This window comes from Chenopodium quinoa, unplaced genomic scaffold (assembly GCF_001683475.1).
Source record: "Chenopodium quinoa cultivar QQ74 unplaced genomic scaffold, ASM168347v1, whole genome shotgun sequence".
NCBI classification, from domain to species: domain Eukaryota; kingdom Viridiplantae; phylum Streptophyta; class Magnoliopsida; order Caryophyllales; family Amaranthaceae; genus Chenopodium; species Chenopodium quinoa.
Genome location: NW_018743503.1, coordinates 3,017,978 through 3,040,867, shown reverse-complemented (window position 1 = coordinate 3,040,867; position 22,890 = coordinate 3,017,978). Strand labels below are relative to the sequence as shown.

Here is a 22,890-nt window from a genome sequence, read left to right as displayed (position 1 = left end):
TTTAAGACGCTTGCGTACTTGTTTGCTTCTAACTTCTCTATGAATATCCCTACTAAGAAAACAAATCTTGACTTGGGTACAGTACAGCAGGGAGATAGGGAAGGGCTACGGTCATACATCAGGCGGTTCAATCAGGTGAGGATTCAGATTCAAGGGCTGTCTGACAAAGTGGCTTATACAGACTTTCACTACTACAAATTTGGCCTAAAGTATCACTAATAAGAAACCCCTTTTAGTAAATAGGGGGTTTTTTTAATAAAAGAAACCTATGATCTAAGAAAAGGGGTCTCTTTAAATGAGATATAAGAGACCCCTTGTTAAAAAATGAGGTTCCTTATTTAGTATTAAAATTTAACCAAACTTAAGGAACCTTTTATACCCAAAACCGGTTTCTTATGTTTTATTTATTAAATTAAAAAAAATGAAAAAATAAAATTGGTAAGTGCAAAACTAGCTGCTTATTTCATTCACCTGTACATTAATCATTTTGCGCTTTACCGTACCGCCACTACTACACTCAACCTTCCATCTTCCTCCATTACCTCCAATTACAATCAACCTCCCATCTTCCTCCATTCAACCAATTTCGCATAAGCCCTTGCCCATCACAAAAGTGATTGCTCATTCTCTTATCAGCCTACTAAAGCCACCATCGCCACTTTTCTCAAGTTTTTGTGTCGTCTAAATTACCGCCGGCACCGCCACAGAAGCCACCAAAACCACCACCGCCACTGAAGCCACCGCTCATCATCTCTGCAGAATTTACATGTTGTTTCATTCTTGGTAATTTTTAATTTCGTATAATTGGTTTTTAATTTAATTAATTTGATGATAAAAATACCCTAATTTTGTTCTGTTGTTAATTTTTTTTTTCGATTTCGTGTGATTGGTTTTATATTACCTATGCAGTTGCTTGGAAATCATACTTTTACAGTAATATTCATAATCGAACCATTGAAATTAAGGGTTAAATTTTATGACTTCTTATAATGTTTGGCGATGGGTTTAAGATAAACAATTGTTGACAATTGGGTATGCATGTATGGCTAAATTAAAATTGAGATTAAGTTTGTCTCTTCTATGTATTTTGGTTTGGATATGTTTTATGGCTTTGGTTAAACGATGTTTTGGCTTGGTTGTTGGAGTTGCTATGGCTGCATCTCTCAAACTCTTTGTGGTTTATTAAGTTTTAATATATTCCCTTTTCTTTTTTTAAAAAAAAGACTTCAATCATATATCCTTAATATATATATTGCATTTTGCACTAGTAGTACTTCAGTATAAAAATATCAAAGAGGTTGTCTCCTAGGACATATATCCTTTACTTATACTAAATTAATATTATTCACTGTTTAGCTTTTGTATTCATTGTTTTAATGGTATATGCAGCCCATTTTGTGTGGATTTGCATTGGACATATCAATTATTTCGACTTTTTTATTGAGGTGCTACATATTTTGATAAGGTAAGTAACATTTCTGCAAATCCTTTTGGCTATCTTTTGTTAATTTAATATGATAGTTATATTGCTAGTTATCTTTATTTTATATGCATGGAAGAAAAGGATAAATAACCACATTTTGTTGCTATCAATTATTACATGGGTCAGATTATATGACATGCCTTTTGATTTTATGCCAATTTGTTTATTTTGAGAAATTTATTATTGTTTACTTGATTCTCTTTTAAGTGGGGTCAATTTTGGTTTTGGCCATCAAGTTTTGGGTTGAGTTTCTACCAGAGTTATAAAAAGGAAAGAATAAAAAAAAAACTAAAATATGTTACTACTTCATTCTCATTTTTTTTTGTTTATTAATCTTTTATTTTCTCACTCTTAACTAAACTGCTCACCTTTGTACACATCACTATAAAATGTTTATTTAATTTGATCAACATTGTGTTAGTTAATTTAATTGTCATATTAAGTGTAGAAATGGACCGAAGTTGGATAACTACATCAAAGCCAGGTGACCCAAAATATGTTGATGGTGTAGAGGAATTTATTACTTTTGCGATGAAAAATAGTAGAGGCAGAGACAAGTTACCATGTCCTTGTTTTATGTGCCACAATCTCTTGCACAAGAGAGTTGATGAAATACTTAATCATCTCAGTAAATGGGCCTTTGATAGAACATATACCCATTGGACTTTTCATGGAGAATCTAGGGAAAGAATTTCTAAGGCCACTTCTATGGATGGTGTAAGGGAGGGTCATGCTAATTATGAAGGTGATCGTTTAGAGGACATGATACATGTAGTTGAGGACACAATCATTGAGGATCCTGCTGCTCTCCATACCTTATTAAATGATTCTGAAATGCCGTTATACCCTGGTTGCACCAAGTATACCAGATTGTCTGCTTTACTTAAATTATACAATTTGAAGGCAGGTCATAGTTGGTCAGATATTGGTTTTAATGCGTTGCTTGAATTATTAAAAGACATGCTTCCAGAAAATAATGTTCTTCCAAAAGGTTGTTATGAGGCAAAAAAGTTATTGTGCACAATGAGCTTGCGTTATGAGAAAATTCATGCGTGCCCTAATGATTGTATATTATATCGTAATGAACGAGAATCATTAGAGAGTTGCCCTGTGTGTAAAACCTCAAGATATAAAAAAAAAAGAAGGTGTGCCGGCTAAGGTATTATGGTAATACCCAGGTTTAGACGCATGTATTCCAACCCGGAAGATGCTGAGAGTTAACTTGGCATGAACATGGCCGTAAAAAGGATGAGTTTCTTAGGCACCCAGCCGACTCCCCTCAATGGTCATTCATTGATGCAATGTTCCCTGAGTTTGGTAAAGAAGAACGTAATTTGCGCCTTGCATTGTCCACCGATGGTATGAACCCTTTTAGCTCCCTTAGTAGCACCTATAGTACATGGCCTGTAATTCTAGTCACTTACAACTTATCCCCTTCTTTGTGCATGAAAGAAAGTACATGATGCTAACATTGTTAATTTCTGGGCCAAAACAACCTGGAAATGACATTGATGTGTATTTAGAACCACTCATTGATGATTTGATCATAATATGGGATAAAGGTGTAGATGTGTATGATGCTCATCGCAAAGAAATGTTCAATTTGAAGGCAATGTTGTTTACCACCATCCAGGACTTTCCAGTTTACGGTAATCTGTAAGGGTACACAATGAAAGGTGGGTCAGATTGTCGAGTGTGTGAAGATGGTTTCAAGGGAGTTTGGTTATATGGATCTGGAAAAACAGCTTATGTAGATCATCAATGTTTTTTTGCCTAGTGATCATAGTTATTGTAAGCAAAAGAAAGCCTTTAATGGGAAACAAATGTTTGATGATCGTCCAAAGGTCTTCACTAGTGAGGAGGTGTTTCAGAAGGTAAAGGATATTCAGATTACCTTTGGGAAAAAAAATTAAAAAAAAACTTCCCAAACAAGGTTACAAGAAGTGTTGTGGTTTTTGGCGTTTGGCATACTGGAGATTCCTTTTTGTGAGACATTCTTTAGATGCAATGCATATAGAGAAAAATGTGTGTGATAGTCTTATTGGTACTTTGTTAAATATCTCTAGAAAAACAAAAGATGGCCCTAAAGCAAGAGCTGACTTAGAAATCATGGGGATTAGAGCTGAACTTTATCCAGTTGAAAAGATAAAAGATGGCCCTAAATATTTGCCTCCCGCTGCTTTTACATTATCAAAGAAAGAAAAAGTTGAATTTTGTGAGAGTTTAGCTGGAGTGAAAGTTCCAGAGGGTTATTCTTCAAACATTCACAACCTTGTTTCCATAGAAAACTTAAAACTTGTGGGTCTTAAGTCCCATGATTGTCATGTCTTGATGCAACATTTGTTACCAGTGGCTATTCGTTCAATTTTACCTAAAAATGTCTGACATGCCATCATTAGATTGTGTTCTTTCTTTAATGCAATCTACAATAAAGTTATTAATCCTAAAGAACTAGATGACTTAGAGGAAGAGATTATCATTATTTTGTGCCACTTAAAAATGTATTTCCCTCCATCATTTTTTGATATAATGATTCATTTGACTCTACACCTGGTTAGAGAGGTATGATATTGTGGGCCTGTGTATCTGAGAGCTCAGTGGGCTTTTGAAAGGCAAATGAAAACCTATAAGGGTTATGTGATGAATGCTTATTACCCTGAAGGTTGTATAGCTGAGCGAGTCCAGTACGAAATTGCTATTGCACTTTGTAGTGAATTTTTAGGAGATGTGAAAATGATTGGACTGCCTATATCTCGTCATGATGATAGGATAGATGGGAAGGGTATCATTGGTTATAAACAAGCTGACTTGTCCAGTGTCAAGTGGATTAAGGCCCATACATATGTTCTGCATAATGAGAATGAAGTAGCACCTTATGTTGAGCAACACAAAACTTTCTTGAAACAAAAGTATAATCGGAAGGCAACTGAGAAGTTCATAGCAAATGAGCATAATCAGACATTTTTTACCTGGTTCAAGGAAAAAGTAATGAAAGAACTTCAATTGTCACTAGAATCTATTTCTGATCGTTTGAAGCGTTTAGCATATGGGCCTAACTTCAGTGCCTCTTTTTATTCTGGGTATATGATTAATGGTTGCACATTTTACACCAAGGATCAAGACGCAATTAGTACTATGCAAAATAGTGGAGTTACTTTAGAAGCTGAAGCCATGCATTTTTCTGGTGTCAAAGATAAGAAACTTGTTTATTGTAAAATGCGTTACTATGGTGTCATAGAAGAAATTTGTGAGTTGCATTACAATGGTTTCTCGATACCTTTATTTGGATGCAAATGGGTTGATAACTCTAGTGGCATTTCTATTGACGACTTATAGGATTTACCATGGTAAATCTTGACAAACAAGGGCATAAAGAAGATCCTTACATATTGGCTAATCAAGCTAAACAAGTATTTTATGTGACTGATCCAGCTGATAAGAGAAAGTCAATAGTTATTTCACCTTCGCATCGATATGCAGTAGATGAGTATGAAAATGATAATCTGGAGGAAGGATTCACCTTTAAGAAGGGGCCACTCGGGGATGATATTAATGGTGATTCTTCAATATATGTAAGACAAGACCATGATGAAGGTATGTGGGATGAAACAGATTCTAAAAAGGCAAAGTCCCGAAAACGTCGTCGTAAATCAAATTCTAGACAAAACTGAGGTGTGTGCTAAATATATATTTAGGATACTGATACGCTATGTCATTCATGGAACAACCTTTCTTTCTCTATTTTATTTTTATTATAGTTGAACTGTGGAAATGTATACACACACACACACACACACAAACACACACACACACACACACACACACACACACACACACACACACACATATCTCTAAGTTTATACCCCCAATTTTTGTATTTGGATATGATAGCTTCTAATAAATGAAATTTGGCAGCTTAATGGCAAAAAAGAAAAAGCATGCAAGTGAATCTACAAACAATGCAACCTCCGATCCAGAAAATGATGCATCTGATACTGAAATAAATAATCGTGAGGAAGAGAGAGGTCGCACTGTACATGCAATTGTGGGGAAAGCAATTCAAAGCGGTACCAAAATCCCTGTGGAATGGCATCCTACATATGGAGTTCCATGTGGTGATAAAAAAACCGCACTACCCTTTCTTCTTATTTTGGTGTAGTTGCTCGTGAACGTGTAAACATTAACTATAAAAATTGGGGTGATGTTCTAAAAGAAATAGTGGATGAAGTGTATGAAATCATCGCAGTAAGCATTTACCTTTGCAAATTCATCATGCTTTTATAAAACTCAACATGCATGAGGTTGTTTATATGTATTACTAGTATCATTACTTTTTACATATTATATGTATTAATAAAAATAACATTTTTTTCAGAAAGGATTTGATGTACCAGAGAAGTGCAAAAAATATATCTTAGGGAGGGCTTCTATTCGATGGAGGGCCTTCAAAACAAGATTGAGAAAGTACCGGCTATACAAGGTACATGGAAATAAGAAAGTGGTAAGGAAAACATCGCCATGGAAATATCCAATGATACTGCAAACTGATTGGAACAAATTTATAAAGACTTATACTGAAGATGATGCATTTCAAGTATTCTTATACTATACAAGTATTTTTTAGATTGTGCTAGGAATGGAAATAAGCCTCCTATCATAGCTATATATGTGAGACGCAAGAAGGGAATTGTTTGATGCTTGAGTTGGTTATTGAGTTTGTTAAAAGCTTTCTGTTATTAGCATTTTGTTAACTGTAGTAATGAGTCTGTTGGGGGCTTAATAGTCTTTACTGTATAACAGAATATGATTCTGTTAAGGGGTTTGCTGAGGTGTCTAGAGTTTGTTATGCTAATAATACCACATAATGTATGAAAGTATGAGAATGGACCAATATTAGCCAAATTTATAAAAAGTGTGGAATATTAGTAGCTGAGTAGGATTAATTCTAGAATTTATCACTGTAAAGATAAAGTCATTTACCCCACGAATAAAGTTGTTGCAACAAATACACCCCCAGGTCTTAATATTCGACTTATTTCAGCAACCTAGACATTAGTTAACACCAAAAAAAGTGATAATTTGATTGTAAGTTTAATGGACCACTCTCCTGGAGAAGAAAATGAAGGAAACAGATAGAAGAAATAGCTAAAATGACTTGATGCAATCTTCACTTTATAACACTTGCTGAATATTAGCAGCGCTGTAAGATATTAAGCAACATGAGTCAAATCAAATGAGTTCAGATCCCTGTGTATAGCATGTTTCTCTAATAAGTATCTTAGCACCATAAAGGATAAACTAGGAAGACTTGTAATTGATTTACAGAGATCAAAGGCCAAGTATATAATTATAAACGGTATATATAAAGAATATAGCCTTTATTAAACTAAGCTACATTAAGAAATTCAAGCTATCTCAACATCAGAATAGAGTTTGAAGGTAACAATGATGTATTACAGAGGATATCTGAACTGCTATCAGAACATCAGAATAGAGTCTGAAGGATTACAATGATGATATAACAGAGGATCTTTGATCATTTATTGGTTTACATTTGGCTAATATTGGTCCATTCTCGAATGAAAGCTAGCTTATATTAGTGGTTACTCTGACCAGATTAATACAGCCCTGATTATAGCTCTAATGCTTTTTCTCTCTCTCTTATAATTCTGTTTTCCTGCTTCCTTCTTTTTTTTTTTTTTTTTTTTTTTTTTCTGTATTACTGTTCTAGTGTCTTGCAGATTGTTTGTATTGATAATATTGTATACTAACTAGGTATGGTATCTAATGCAAAGGAATTAAGCAAAAAGAATCGAGAAAGGTCATTGAAAAAGAATACAAGCTACCGAGGAGGCAGACTAGGATACCTTTACTATGAAGAAGAGATCGTAAGTAGTTGGAAAATCAGTTTAATTAAGTATAAATCTGAATTTTGAGCTGAATGTTGGATTTGTTGCTGCCAAACGTTAGGTAAAAGAACTTCTGAACAAAGGGATTCATGTCACACAAGTTCCTCGACATTTAGTTTGGCTCAAAGCCCATTCTAAAGAAAAAGATGGCCAAATGGTATTTGAGAATCCTGCTGATGATATAATCACGCAAGCAATTGTAAGAATTAACTTTAATTTCAAGTCATTAAAATTGTTAGTTGCAAGTTTCTTGTTTTAAGTTCAAATTATGGGTCATGTTCTGCGTACAGGCCATAACAAATTTTATTAATTATTATTTGTTTACTTCTTTAATAATTTTTTTTATCAGCGTACGTTGGATGCCCAAGCTCAAAGAGGAGAAATAACCGCCAAGGGTCGGGATGACGTATTAGCTAAAGCAATAAATAAGCCTGAGCATGGTGGTCGTGTAAGGGCTGTTGGATCGAGCGTTTCAAATAAGGCATATTTTGGGTACAACCAACCAACAGCTCCAAATCGTATGCAGGCACAAGTCAATTATCTGATGAAAGAGATGGGTACTATGAGAAATGATCAAAACTTTTTGATGTCTTATATTATATCAAGTCCTAATTTCAACCCAGATCAATTTAGACAATTCATGACAAGTGGTGGTGCTTTAGGTGGCCAAAGGTCGGTGAGTACTCCATTTGGGAGTTATGTTGCCCTACTTGGTGGCCAAGGGTTGGATGCTTCCCAATTTGGTTTCCCTATGCAAGGGTTTGGTGGTCCTCAATTTAGTGCTCTTAATGGACAACTTAGTGGCTCAAGTGGCCAAGTAGGTGGATGTGATGTCAATAATGTTGGTTTTAACGGCCTTAGTGCTCATTTAAGTAAACATGTTGGCAGAGACAATGTAGACCTTGAAATAAATGGTACTTTGGAACCTAACCAGGAGGAGATTTTGCCTTACCATGTTCATTGGCCCGAGCAACACTTAATGCGAAGTGATCAAGAAATAGAGCAAAATCGTGCTTCTTCTCCTCAAATAAGTCATGAGCTAATTGATGATGATCCGATTACTCATAATCAATTTAGAAGTGGTCTGACAAGGCATGATCCAGTGTCATTGAACATACTCTTCCCGAGATACATTATTCTTTTTCAATTATTTAATACTCAACCGCATTCTTAGCCTTATTATAAGTATTTCTCATGGTATATCAATTCAAATTGTATATGATAAGGGTTGGAGTGATTGTTCTTGGGCAATTCAAAGTGAGAAGGAGCTACATATTGTTGCCAAAGGAAAGGTGGAAAAAAGAAAATCAGAACAAGTAATTACTGTTCATAATGTTAAGACTGTGACTGGTCTTCTACGAGTCTCGGTTGATCAAGTGGTGATGCCAGCAGCTCTTATGCCATGTCCAACCTCAGAGTTCACGTATGTGTCTCAAGCTAAGGGTAGTTTTGCTCCCTGGCCAAGTCACTTGATTTTTCCAATGATGAAGGTAAAATTTTATTCTTATAATATTACAAAATTATGTCCCGGTTATTCAAGTCTCGGGTTTGTACGTTAGTTTAATCATTTTTCTTTTTGATTTGTGCTTTTACTTTAACGGATGATGAACAAACAGCAAAACTACTTGATCAACCCCTGACTACTCCATCCCCAGAAATACCATCATCATAAGCATCCACTACCCATAAGTATGCCATCAGAGATGAGGATTGTGCTAAGTTAACTACCAGTTTGTTGCGAAAATTCAAAATTGAAGCTAGGAGAATGAAAGAAAATGATGATTGCATATCAATAACAATCCCAACAAGTGTGTATGGACATGAGCAGAAACTTAAAATTGATTATGCATACATTTTTGACTGGTGCTTCAAAGAGAGATTGGAGCTTCACATTTGTTTATCTTTATGAAGTAAATGCCTAATGACTTACCTTTTTTTTTCTATTGCTTTCTAACTATCAGTTTTATATTATTTGTAATAATATGTTAATTGATATGGAAGGTACTTGAGCGAAATGTGTAAACAAGATAATGTTGCTGGAATGTATGGATTTTGCGATATTGGTTGTTTATCTCCGCTGACACCAATGACTGAAGAAGGACGGTCAGACTATTTAGCAAGTGTGTTTGGTCAAAATGAAGGGAAGAATCTTAATCAACTTTTCTTTGCTCCGTATAAAGAAAAGTAAGTGTGAATTATATATAAAACTATTTTTTGGGATGTTCAATGATAATAATGTCAATGTTACTTCTCTTACTAATGTTACATATAGTAGGCATTGGATGGTTGCGATCATTAGTCCTTGGAATGCAATGGTGTTTTGGCTAGATCCAGATGGAGCAGAAAATGAAATTAGTGAATTTGCTCAAAAGACCATCAATGAGTGTGTAGTACATCACATATTCATTATATCTACATATAATGTGCTTAAAATCAGTTTGCTTTCTTTGTGTTGTGAATGTTTAATTTATGAGGACGTATATTGCAATATCGATAATTACTAATTTAATTTTTTTATATTACATTTTTTTAGTGGGATAAAAAAGTTTAGCCAAAAACATCGAAAAGACATTATCAAGATAAAAAAGAATTATCATGTGACATAATTAATTGTTTATTTTTGCAAGTGTCCTCGTCAATCAATAAATTCTTGCGATAGTGGATACTATGTGTGCCGCTACATGCTTGAGACTATAGACAAAAGACGACAAGTGATTCCTGATCAGGTATTATTCATGCATGCATAATGTATATTTATTCTAAAGAAAAAAAAAATTTTGTTTTCATTTTTTTTATTCTGTTTTCAATTTTTTATTCTGTTTTCATTTTATTTTGTTTTCATTTATATTACTTGTTTCTTATATATATTATTCTGTTTTTGTATTCTGTATTATGTTTCTGGGGGAAACATACTCCATGTTTCTGGGGCAAGTTTACAGATTCTATAGCTAACTTTGAAGGCTACTTTAGGATTATCAGCCTGCTAGAAGTGCACTATTTATTCGCCCTAGAAAAGGGTTGGATGTTTGATTGAGTCTGAACCACTGCATTATATGGATGTGAGAATGATCATATCAATAATTTTGGTCAAACTAACTTCCGGAAGTTTTACACATAACTAACATCAGTTATCATAAGGCGTTTATGATTGTTCATTAAGAAGCTGGTCATACATTCTATAATAGCAGTTAAGAACCCAGAAGCTTTTAATTGCTCAACTTTGTTTGTGTTGGCTATGTTCTGATTGTACTAAAATGAGTATCCAGCATATGACGGCATGAATAAGTAAAAGATGCAGGCACCTAAATATTGTGGTTTTGAAAATTCAGTCATTACAACTTTAGTCACATGAACTAAACTGGTTTAGTTAAGGTCAATTTGTCGATCATGTATCAGCTAGGGTCAAGTAATGCGTTACTATGGTGTGTTTTCTTTGTGGTGGGCTTCAATACTTTTTTACACTATAGAAATTTTTCAATTCAGATGAAATAATGCATGCTTGATTTTAAACAGAAATAGGGCATGTAAAGTTAGTTCACATTGTCTTTTTCATGTTCTTCATAGTGTACTTTAACTCAATGTATTTGTAGTTATTAACGCATGTTGTTAATGCTTTATATGTAGTACTTTACCGGAGTATCTTCTTCTTATTCTCAAGCAAAGATTGACAAGCTAAGAGACTTATGGGTTGATTATGTGAACGAGCATAAGCAAGTCGGTGAAGAATATGACGATGGTGTGGATTATGATGAGTAAATTTATATGCATCGCGCTACCATTACAATGTTAGTATTTTATATTGTCTTTTTTCCTTTGGTACCACGTACAACATAAACACTCTAAATTTGTACTCGTAGTAAAATATTTATTTTCAGTGAAAGTATGCAATATTTTATCTTGTACAGTAGCTTATTTTAATATTTTTGTTTATAATTATATATGTATATACAGGTTTGTCACCTGTCGGGTACTCGTTACATTACGTTGCTTTAAAAAAAATTAAAAAAAGAATAAATAAATAAGAAATCGGTTGTCTAACAAATCTTGCCGGCGATTCATTCATATTATTATTATTATTGTTTCGGGGTTTTCTGGTGTCATGCGGGAGAGTTACAATTCCGGGACTGGTACCCTTGCGCCTGTACCTGCAAAACAACGGAGACTCCGGGTGGTGGGAGCTCCGCCTCCGACGATCAAGTTAGTACTTATATGTGGAGTAAAAAGGTGCGGAAAGTAAAGGACGATCTGGTTCCTCTAGGGGAGGAGTGATTAGGAAGAGCAATTAATTGCTAAGTTAGGTCTAGCAATCAGAAAGCACGTGTGTTTAGGTTTCTCTAGGTGAGAGTAATTATTTCTGAATAGTCTTAAATGGAGGCTTAATTACTGTATTTATAGCCTCGGGATGCGTGCCCAATATTAGGTTTAGATCAACCTAGGGCTGATTGGGCCTTTCTCGGAAACCGGGCCTTGGTGGCTGTTCTCCTGGTGGGCTGACAGCATGCCACGTGGCGTGGCGCGATTGGTCCATGCTAAACTGATTGTTGCTTGACACGTGTCAAGTCCTTGTTGGTCCATGTGGCGGACACATGGTAGGATCTGATTGGTCCACGTGACAGACAGTGATTGGGCGGGGAAAAATTCCCTAATCATTTGCCCCTCACAGGTGGCACGTGACTGGTCACATGTCACCTGTGACAGGTGTCGGCCTGCAACAGGCGACGACCTGCGACAGGTGGCGGCCTGTGATAGGCCGAGAGTTTTTCCCGCCTTATTTCAAATTTGGAAGTGACCCTTCGCATTCTCATTTTACCCTATATAAGGGCATGTTGACCAAGTCTTTTGTTCACATTTTGCGAACTTTGCAAGAGAACTCTCGGACCCCTGAACTTGAGCTCTGATTTTCTGGACGACTGATTCTACCAACCGCTTGCTTTTACTAGACGCCTGTTCGACCAAGCTTCTTCTCAGAACTTAAGTTTCAGGTAACCGTTTGTTTCTTTATTCTTTCTGTTTTTTTTTTTTTTTTTTTTTTTGTTTTTTTTTTTTTGAAAATGAGACCCCAAAAGCATCCGGCACGGCCTAGGTTAGCAATCAGCCGGTCACTAGGGACGGCTGAGTCTAGGACTAGGGGTGCCGACTGCCTTGCGGTACTTCAATCTTTGCGCAAGTCCCAGAAACCAACTGTCTTTGTATCTACGCAGGATAGTATGGCAAGAACCATAAGAACAAAGAGGATTGAAAACTCTGATGGCTCTTCATTCCGGGTCCAAGTTAGTGAACTATCGGACCGGACGCCTGATACCGCTGGTACCCCAGGTGACTCTGTCACGGGGGGCTCTGAGGAGGGGGTTAAGGTGGCCCCTTCTAATGCTTTTGTTGGCCTAGCTGGTCAGCAATCGGCCCCTTCTGAAGAAGAGGGGTCGGCCCCCTCAGGGAGAGGGGAGTCGGACTCTTCTGATAGTGAATCTGAATCCAGCTCTTCAAGCTGTCTTTCTCCAAGTTCGAAGGAAAGGCATTCTCGCTTACATGAGGCGAGACTATCTCATTCAGTCGACAAAGGGGTCGACTGGTCAGAACCACCCTCCTCCCATAGGGAATTGAACACCCCTTATTACTGTCACGTCCTAAAAGGTCGAATCAAGGCCATGAAGGAGCGAATAGGGACCTTTCTAACAGACCATGTGATGGGTCCGAACTTTAATTTATTTATGCCGGATACTGAAGATACAGTCGTTTGGCCCGCGGGGTCTAGTTACAGGGACGCCTGTTTTGGCTGCTATGAGGCGGCCATTAAGGCTGGACTCTGATTTCCCTTGCATTCGGCAGTTTAACAAATCCTCGACGGGTACGAGGTGGGACTTTGGCAGTTAGCTCCAAACTCCTGGTTCAACATCCTTGACTATGTAGCCGGATGTGAAATGCATGGGGTGGACCCCAATTCTGAGGCGTTCACCCATATGAACTATTTAAGCCGGACCCCCAAAGAAAACGGTACCGGCTGGTATCAAATAGCAAGCCACAAGGGCTATTTGATGACTAGGGGAAAGGAAAATAAGTGGAAAGATTGGAGAAACACTTTCTTCCTCATCTCCAGTCCTGACAAACTTCTGAACAAACGGTACAACAGGTGGAATAGGGATCCACCTCTTCTTATAGGCGGCCCTAGCATGCCGCCTGTTCCTCGTCAAGCAAGGGAAGAGATCCTTGACCGAGGACTCTTCAAAGTAGAGATTAGAGCCAACTTTACTACTGGGGTACGGGAGCAGGTGCCTTTGAACCGCGTCCCCAAATTCCAATGGCTGTATGATGAATATTTTTTGGCCGCCTGTGGCCTGAGCAGTCGGACCTCCAGAGGTAGCTGGACTTTTATGCCTGTATATGCATCATTTGATTAATTTTTTCAAGTTTTATTAACTCTTTGTTGCCTATTTTCAGTCGAAGCTATGGACCACATCTCTACATCAAAGAAGGCAGCCGCCCTTCTTCGGACCTCTATTATGAGCCTCAAGTGGCCATCATCTGATTCTCTTGCCAAGGAGACGCCCAAGGTGAGCTCTGATCTTTCGAGTTTTTATCTGAAATCCTCTTTTTGCCAGTACTAACTTTCTATGCTTTTGCAGATGGGCTCGTCCAAACCCTCTTCCTCCCAGCAGTCGGACTCAAAGGTTCAGAAACCGACAGCTAGGAGTACGCCTGGCTCTGCCAGGAAGCAGGCGGCTGAAAAACAGCCGCACACCCCACAAAGTGGGGGAAAACAAACACATGTCCCAAGGGATAGCCGACCTCCAAGAGGTATAACCAGCTCTCTCGATCTTTGTTTGATTTTTCTTACTTTGATATTCTTTCTTTTGTTTTTTTTTTTTTTTTTGTTTCGGAATACAGGCGGCCATCAAGAACCAAACATGGTCCAAATGGTCAAGTATATGGTGAAAGCCATCCCTCTAGAGGAGAGGGATGCAGTCAAGGGAGTCGGCACCCTTGACCTCGACGGAATCATGAGTCTCCTCCCCAAGGTATACTTAGCATTTTTGTAATGTTGAATGACTTTGCCTGTCGCCTGTTTTTGCAAATCTGACGCCTGGTGCTCTTTTTTTTTAGACCATGCTTCGTGTACATGGCCTCCGTAGGCCGATTAACGCCAAAAACAAAGAGGTAAAAGCTGCCAAAGCCATGGCCGCCTCTGACTTTGACAAGGCAATGTTTCAAATTGCCCAAAATGAAATTTTAACAACTAATATTCTTTATTATCAGGCGGCTGCCACTTCGGAGATCAAAGACAAGTTGGAGGCGGCCAATAAAAAGAGCCAAGAGCTGGAGAAGACGGTCAAAAGCCTCCAGGACGAGTTGCAGCCACTTAAGAACATTGCTCATAGGGCTAAGAGTCTCCAGAAGTCTTTGGACAAGGTTAAGGAGCACCTAGAGAAGTAGGAGGCGGCCATCACTGAAGAGCTCAAGGCCAAGGCTGAGATTGAGAAGATGGCTTTAGCTCAAGCCATGATGGAGGACTCGGCCAATATTATGAAGATGACCTGGTCGGCTCTCTTTCCAAAAGCTAACTATGCCGAATGGGATTCCAAGTTCACCGCCTGTACTGAAGAGTACAATAGAAGAATCATGCAGCAGGCGTCTGACGAGGATGAAAGAGAAGAGGAGGAGGCGGCTAGCTCCAACTCAGGCGAGGATGAGGAGATGGTCGATCAGCCAACGGAGGCGGTTGCTCCTAAGGATCCTGCCCCTGAAAACGAGTCAAACAAAGAGGATGCCTTGAAGGATCCGGCGCCCGTAATTGAGCTCGATCAGGCGACAGTTAACTCCGAAGCCCCTCCCATTGTTTAAAGCTTTTATTTTTCCAACTTTTCTCCGGCCTGTGTGTCGTTTGTATGTGAATTTTCTTTACCCGACCATGGGGTCGGGGTTATGAATATTTTGCTGGTCATCATGGCCGGCTGTTTTATTATGAAGCTGGCGACCACTTTTTGGTCGTCTTTGATCACTGAATCTTGTTTATGCTTATCTGCTTGATATCTGCTTGAATGCCAAACCGACTGTTTTAGCTTGTAATCTGTTTCTTGAAATGATCAAAATTTTGAAAACATCAAAATTTTGAAAACTTTGCGAGTTGAAAATTTTTGCGTGTAAGCGAGGTTTATCAGGTACCGACTACTCACGGTGACGACTGCATATATGCCCCTGGGCGACTTGTTGTCTATGTTCCAGATTGGCAACTAGTCGGCCATGAAACCAGTCGGACCCCCAACGCATTTTTTAGCAAATACGTTAGGTCTCTTAATTTTTGCAAGTTTGAAGGGAACAGGCTGCTTGTTGTCAGGCCGCCTATTTGATTAAGTAGGAATAGTGTTCTTGAGCCCCTGTCTGCCAAAAAAACAGTCGACTGTCGAACTTTTTGGATCCACACTTTTGTTTGAGTAGTAGGGTAACCAGGCGGCGTAGGCCGGCTGGTCCCCTTGATTCGCCAAGTTTTGCTTGGCTACTAACTCAAAGGCTGGTAACCTAGTAGGAATAGTGGTTTGAGTACCTTTGTTTGCTAAAAAACAGTCGGACTACTTATACCTTTTAGGTTGCATACTAAGTTTGAGAGAGTGACTATGAGTCAACATCGGAGTTTACGCAGTCTCCGTCACCCTAGCTTGAGTAGTAGAGGTACCAGGCGGCGAAGACCAGCTGATCCCCTTGATTCGCCAATGTTTTTTGGCTATTAACTCAAGAGGTACCCCCTGTATTTATCCCAAGTGATACAGGCGGTCATTCGACTCGGATGTCAACTACTACCTCTGGCTCGGTTAGTGGTAGAGTTATCCTTGTCTCAGTTGTAAACGGCTACGTGGTTGTCCTTGGGGACAGTTGTTTAGGGACCGTGTGTGTAGTTTATATAGCATTATTCCACCCAAAAGGGAGTTGCTCTCTCCGATGAATCTCATCCGGAGGGATGTCGCTGGACGCCTGCTATGATGTTGGGACAGGTCGTATTAGTTTAATTTTAAGAGAGGATCAGTTGGCAAGGCGCCTGAGCTGATCATCCGGCCATAGGACTTGTTTAATTCATGGTGAATAAAGGCGGTAAGTTATCTTCAACTACAAGAATAGGAGAGTAGCCGACTGTAAAGTTACAGGCGGCATGCCCCTCTGAAACAGTACAAAGTGAAGAAAATGGAGAGTAGCCGATTGTTTGTCCAGTCGGCATGCCCCTCAATTGGTGCAAACTGGAGAGTAGCCGACTGCTAATGGAGCAGGCGAATGCCTCTCTATTTATTTATAATATAAATGAAGCACATTTGCAAGTTTTATTAGTTGTTCTCGGCAATTACATCATTCAAAAATAATACTTCTTTCAATTATCAACATTCCAAGTTCTAGGTAGGGGTTGGCCGTCTGGTGTTTCCAGGCGGTAGGTGCCGTCCCTAACCTCTTCAAAGATTCGGTAGGGTCCCTCCCAGTTGGGATTTAATTTGCCGAACTCATTGGCCCTACCGACCGCTTCCATCTTTCGTAGTACAAAGTCCCCCACTTTGAGTGGACGCCTGTGTACCCTTTTTTTATATGCCCTTGTCATCCTCAGGCGGTAGATTTGATGGCGTAGGGCTGCATTGCCCCTACGTTCTGGGAGTGAATCCAATGCCAGGCGCATGGATTCCCAATTTGCTTCTTCATCATACAACATTATACGAAGAGTCGGCTCATAGTGTTCAATTGGCAGAACAGCTTCTGCCCCATAAGTTAGGAGGAATGGAGTTTCTCCAGTTGCCCTTTTTTCATTCGTCCTGATGGCCCAGAGAACATGCGGTAGTTCGTCTACCCATAGACCGCCTGCTCGTTCAATCTTCTTTTTGATACCGTCTGAGATGATTTTATTGAAAGCTTCCACTTGGCCGTTTGCTTGTGGTCGGCCGACTGATGCAAAGCAGTGAGAGATACCTTGGTCTCCCAGCCAATTTTTGAGAACAGGCATCTCAAACTAGGGACCATTATCAAAAACCATAGACATGGGTACCCCAAATCGAGTGATGACATTCTTCCATATGAAGGAGATGACGTCCTTGGTCTTGATACCAAAATGAAATAGTCGACTCCAACCAAAATGTACCTCCTGCTGCCTGTTGCAGGCGTATAGGGCCCTAAGATATCCATGCCCCACTTAGCAAATGGTATAGGACTATGGAAGGCCATGAGGTCAGTGGCCGGATGATGGATTAACCTGTCAAACCTTTGACACTTGTCACATTTTTTCACCATCTCCATGGCGTCTGCTTCCAAGGTAGGCCAAAAGTAACCTTGCCGCCTTGCTCTTTGAGCAAGCGACCTGCCGTCTACGTGAGAAGCGCAGTACCCTGAGTGTAGATCTTCTAAGACCTCTCGTCCTTTTTCTGGGGTAACACATTTTAAGAGGGGCTGAAGATAGCCCTTCTTAAAGAGTTCTCCCTTGCACATTTCAAAACTGGACGCCCGTTTTTTCAGTAGAGCCGCCTGGGAGTGATCACATGGTAAGGTGCCGGTTGTTAAATAGGCCCTAATAGGGTCCATCCAGGTTGAGCTTCTATCAAGGATTTCAATAGGTTCTTCTTCAATGCTTTGCTTCTCCATAACTTCCCAGAAAACGGTCCTTGGAGTGTCATAGGAGGCCGAGGATGCCAGTTTAGGGAGGGCGTCCGCCTGGTTATTCTCGGACCTAGGTACTTGAGTTAAATGACATTCCTCAAGAGACCCGACCGCCTGTCTTACCGCGTGTAAATATTTAATCATGGCCGGATGGGTAGCTTCATAATCACCATTATATTGACTTACTATCAATTGTGAGTTTAAACAGGCGGCTATCTTCCTTGCCTCGGCCGCCTTGCACATGCGGATGCCGACCATCAAAGCTTCATACTCTGCCTTGTTGTTCGAGGCTTGGAAGTTGAATCGTAGAGCATACTCATACCTTTCGCCTTCGGGCGACTGACATATGATGACTGTTCACAACCATTCATAGTGGAGCTCCCGTCCACATAGATCTTCCAGACTTGGTCTGGAATTGTGGAATCAGAAGGCCGAGTCATTTCTACTATGAAGTCAGCAAATGCTTGCCCCTTCACTGCTTTTCTTAGCTCGATAGTGATTTCAAGGCTCTGTTATCGCCTATTTGGTCATTCGGCCTGACGACTCCATGGTAGTCAGGGCCGCTTGATCGGTTGGTCTGTGTATACCGCGACTGGATGCGCCAAAAAATAGGGCTTTAACTTTCTAACTGCCATGAAGAGGGCAAGGCCAAAATTTTCAACCAGGAGGTATCTTAACTCAGCATCCTTCAAGACGTGACTCACAAAATAGTCTGGGAGCTGGCAGCCGTCCCTCTCAGCAAGGAGGACGACACTTAGAGCATGATCAGACACTGCTAGATAGATATACAACACTTCTTTAGGCAAGGGGCTGACCAGCCTTGGCAAGGAATGCAAGTGTTCTTTCAGCTTTTGGAAGGCCGCCTCAGCATCCGGCCCCCATTCAAACATAACTTTCTTTTTTATTGCCTGAAAGAAGTAGAGGCATTTGTTGCCTGCCCGGCTGAGACATCTCCCCAGGGCCGCCAGACAACCTGTTAATTTCTGGACCTCTTGGACAGTGCGGGGCGACTGCATGTCTATGACCGCCTACACCTTCTCGGGGTTAGCCTCTATACCCCTTTGATTGATAAGAAATCCGAGGAACTTCCCAGACTCAACTCCAAAAACACACTTCTTGGGATTGAGCATGACATGGTGCCGCCTGAGTGTGGTGAATGTTTCTCGGAGGTCAGCCAAATGGTTCGTCTGGAGTTTGGATTTCACAATCATATCATCTATGTACGCCTCCACATTCCTCCCAATTTGATCAAAGAAGACCGTGTTTATCATTCTTTAGAAGGTGGTCGGGGCGTCCTTCAGACCAAACGGCATGATCGTATAACAGTATAATCCCTGATCTGTGACAAAGGCTGTTTTCTCTTGGTCCTTCTTCCACAGGGGAATCTGATTGAAGCCAGAGTAGGCGTCCATAAAACTCATTAAGGCGTGGCCAGCTGTAGAGTCGACCAGACTGTCGATCTTGGGCAATGGATAACTATCTTTGGGGCACGCCTTGTTCAAGTCTGTGTAGTCCACACACATGCGCCATGTACCATTTGGCTTTTTCACGAGCACAACGTTTGCAACCCAGTCAGGGAAATAACATTGCCGAATGAACCCTGCATCAAGTAACTTTTTAACTTCGGCGGCAGCCGCCTGGCTTCTTTCTTTTCCATAGTTCCTTATCTTTTGCCTGACCGGCTTCTTTTTCGGATCCACAGCCAGCTTATGTACTGCCAAATCTGGACTTATACCTGGCATCTTATGTACCTCAAATGCGAAGATATCCTTGAATTCCTTCAAGAGTTGGTGAAAATCACCAAGCACAGCAAGAGCAGTCGTCCCAACCTTAATAGTTTGGTCAGGATGCAAGTCGTCCAGAACGACGTCCACATGCTCACCAGTCGGCTGAGGGTAGAACTCATCTGACCGCTCCTCGGCAAGTGATTGCTATCGTGTTTCTTTTCTTTCGACCCCCAGGTGGGCGGCCTTTCTCTTCTTGCCGCCTACTACTTGAGCAGGCGCATCATCCTTGATTTGATCCAGGTCAAACTTCTCTCCACTGGGGCTAGCAGCCGCCACAGTGGGTTTGATATCAGAGAGATAACACTCTCTAGCCGTTTTCTGGTCTCCCCTTAGGGAGCCGACTGTTCCATCACCCCTCTAAAACTTGAGGAGCATGAGAGAAGGTATGATGAAAGGTTTTGAATTGTTTAGGGTGGGTCGCCCCAAGATCATGTTGTATGCCGAGAGCTCTTCGAATACCAAGACCCGGACCACCATGTGACGGCCCTCCCCTTTCTCACCCAGGCGGATAGGCAGATCCACCCGTCCAACTGGGTGGACGACTCCTCCTCCAAATCCTACTAAAGGATGGGAGACAGGTCGTATGCTTTCAGTCTTGTACTTCAGTTTGGTCAAGCATCGGTGACTGATGAGATCAGATGAGCTTCTAGTATCAATAAGTATTCAACAAACTCTTTGGTTAGCCATTTTGCATTCAATTACAATAGGGTCGTCATGCGGCCCCCTAACACCTCCCAAGTCTTTCTCAGTGATTACAATCTCAGGAAATGAGCTTTTGGAGGTCCGTCCTTGCTTGACGGAGTTAACATCCAGCCGCCTGATGTTATATTTGTTGGCCTAGATAGTAGGACCACCTCATGCGAAGCCGCCTGCTATGGTATAAATGGGCGCTTCATCAGTGTTAGAGTTGTCGGCTGTCCGTTGCTTCTTTTTGGCCGCCTGTTTCTGTTTGAGGGGTGGTTTCCCCTTGGACTTCTTGACATAAGAGTCAAGATCTCCTTTATCTTCTAGGCGATCCAGAAGACGCTTGAGGCTGATACATTCATTGGTTTCATGACCAATGTCCTCGTGATAGTGACAGTATTTATCTTGGTTCCGATTGCTGGCAGAACCGTTCATTGCGGCCGGCTTCTCAATTGACATCCGACCTTTGATTTCATCAAGGATAGCATGGCTATCCTTGTTAAACTCATACTTGGGGGAGTATGGTTTAAATTCCTTCTTCTTATTCTGGGACGGCTGTTCAGAGGAGTCGACCGCCCAGACTTCTTTTCTCTTTTTCTCTTCCTTATTGGCCGGCTTTCCCTTTTGTCGGACTTTTTGTGGTCCGACTGCTTTCCAACATTACAGAGGTCAGTTGCCTGAATGTAGGAGTCCGCCTCCATCATTGCTTCTTGGAGGGTGGTCACCCTTTTTCTGATGAGATCGAATTTAAAGTTTGACTTGTCCTTCAAACCTTTGAAAAAGTCTGTATAGGCTACTTCATCAGGTAGTCCTTGTATCTGAATACTCAACAGATTGAACCGTATGATGTAAGAGCGCAATCCCTCCTTCTGTCCCTGCTGTATGGCCCCTAGATCAAGGGTGGTCTTCTTAGCAGGAATGTTCATTGCAAAATTAGAAGTGAACAAGTAGGTGAGGGTCTTAAAATTGTTGATACACCCGGCCGGCAAGTTGCCAAACCATTGCTGGGCGACTCCCTTTAAATTGGTCAGGAAATACTTGCACCATGTGGCATCATCCAACCCTTGGAGGTACATTAGGTTTGTGTATGCCATCATGTGATCTTCTGGGTTGGTAGTGCCATCATATGCCCCTACCGACACATTTTTTACTTATGCCAGCTGAGCGACCTCTATTATTTCCTTAGAGAAGGCGGATGGCTGTTCTCCAAGTTTGAGCAACTTGAGTTGCCAGTCCAAAGGCTGGACATTCCTTGCTGCCTGTCCTCCAAAAAGAGTAGGTTGGATGAAATATTGGGACTGCGGGACGTACGGTTGAGGAACATACAGGGCCGCCTGATGCTTCTGGGAGGAGGCTCTGGGCGTCTGGTTGAGGAACGAGAGGAGGCTCTGGGCGTATGGTTGAGGAACGAGAGGAGGCTCTGGGCGTCTGGCTCTCATAGTTTGATCTTGAATACCTCAAGGAGGTATTATGTGGGCTGTCCTGAAAATAAGACGTAGAGGCCGACTCTGACAGTCGGTCACTCTTCTTCTGCTCAAGCAACATTAGAGCATCAGAAAATGTTCTTTTTGACTCGTCCGGCTGAATATGATGAATAGGCTTTCTCTTCCCTGGTGAGGGAAAGCGATACTTAGTTAGGTCGATCACTGGCGCCCCCCTCTCCCTAGGCTTAGGGTAAGGGGTTGCCTCCCGATCCTTTACAAGCTTCTTCCTCCCAGATTGGGAGGTTCTTCTGGCCGACTGTTCCTTTGGTGGAACAGGCGTCCTCTTATTGATTAGCTCCTAGATCTCCCCTTTGAAGCTATTCATGAAGGTCATGAGTTCGCTTCTAGTGATGGGGGCAGATCCCTCGGCCGCCTGTTGATGATCAAGCGGCTGGCCGGCTGGTTTACTAGATCCAGCCAGGCAGTCCTCCCGTTCCCTCCTTTCGGTGGGACGGGTGCGTCGAGCTCTAAGGGTCCCATCAGGGGCCGTGCTAGTCTCGACCTCGGTATCATTATCCATATCATGGTCAGTGTAGACCTGAGGGTCGTCCATGAGACGCTTGTCACTTAGAATCGGTACATGTAAGGTTTCGTAGTGACCCGGCACTACGCGGAAGGAAACCCACCAAGACCCGCCCTTTAATTAAAGCAATCAAACAAGCATAATAAACTTAATCAAACAAGATTAAGGACAAGAATTATACCTTTGACGCGTGCTTCGCTCCCAAGGAACTCTTATTTCAAAATCCCGAAAAGACGAGATCTCCGACGGATCGTACCCTCGACCCGACCCGAACGTCCTAAGTCTTCAAGGTTAGTCAAGACCCGGACAAAATAACTATGAGTTTTACGAATCAAAGGTTTACTCTTTCTTAGAGTTGCCTTTTTAATTCCACTCAAGGTTGTATCCTTTCCCAATACCCAAGCTT

The 22,890-nt window shown here is 40.9% G+C and overlaps 1 protein-coding gene across 5 annotated transcripts; it reads left to right on the top strand.

The window, feature by feature from the left end:
• Positions 1-257: 257 nt before the first annotated feature.
• Positions 258-15,379, top strand: LOC110739534. Of its 5 annotated transcripts, XM_021919984.1 has the most exons (12): positions 258-783; positions 1,390-1,465; positions 5,859-5,963; positions 7,259-7,371; positions 7,454-7,591; positions 7,742-8,882; positions 9,009-9,302; positions 9,394-10,118; positions 11,017-11,177; positions 13,828-14,405; positions 14,491-14,544; positions 14,644-15,379. In XM_021919984.1, the coding sequence occupies exons 3-6, from the start codon at positions 5,918-5,920 to the stop codon at positions 8,564-8,566; spliced, it is 1,122 nt and encodes a 373-aa protein (XP_021775676.1). In that variant the 5' UTR covers positions 258-783; positions 1,390-1,465; positions 5,859-5,917; the 3' UTR covers positions 8,567-8,882; positions 9,009-9,302; positions 9,394-10,118; positions 11,017-11,177; positions 13,828-14,405; positions 14,491-14,544; positions 14,644-15,379. The 5 variants fall into 5 exon arrangements, with proteins under 5 accessions (XP_021775676.1, XP_021775675.1, XP_021775674.1 ...); XM_021919983.1 differs by lacking the exons at positions 13,828-14,405; positions 14,491-14,544; positions 14,644-15,379 and having other exon boundaries at positions 9,394-9,576; positions 10,020-10,118; positions 11,017-11,296; XM_021919982.1 differs by lacking the exons at positions 13,828-14,405; positions 14,491-14,544; positions 14,644-15,379 and having other exon boundaries at positions 11,017-11,296.
• Positions 15,380-22,890: the final 7,511 nt, after the last annotated feature.

Excerpts from the sequence above, each read along its gene's own strand:
- LOC110739534 (XM_021919984.1), top strand. The coding sequence starts at position 5,918 with ATGGAGGGCCTTCAAAACAAGATTGAGAAAGTACCGGCTATACAAG. Across the intron at positions 5,964-7,258 it reads GAAAGTACCGGCTATACAAG|GTATGGTATCTAATGCAAAG; the intron begins GTACATGGAAAT and ends TATACTAACTAG. Across the intron at positions 7,372-7,453 it reads TTTACTATGAAGAAGAGATC|GTAAAAGAACTTCTGAACAA; the intron begins GTAAGTAGTTGG and ends GCCAAACGTTAG.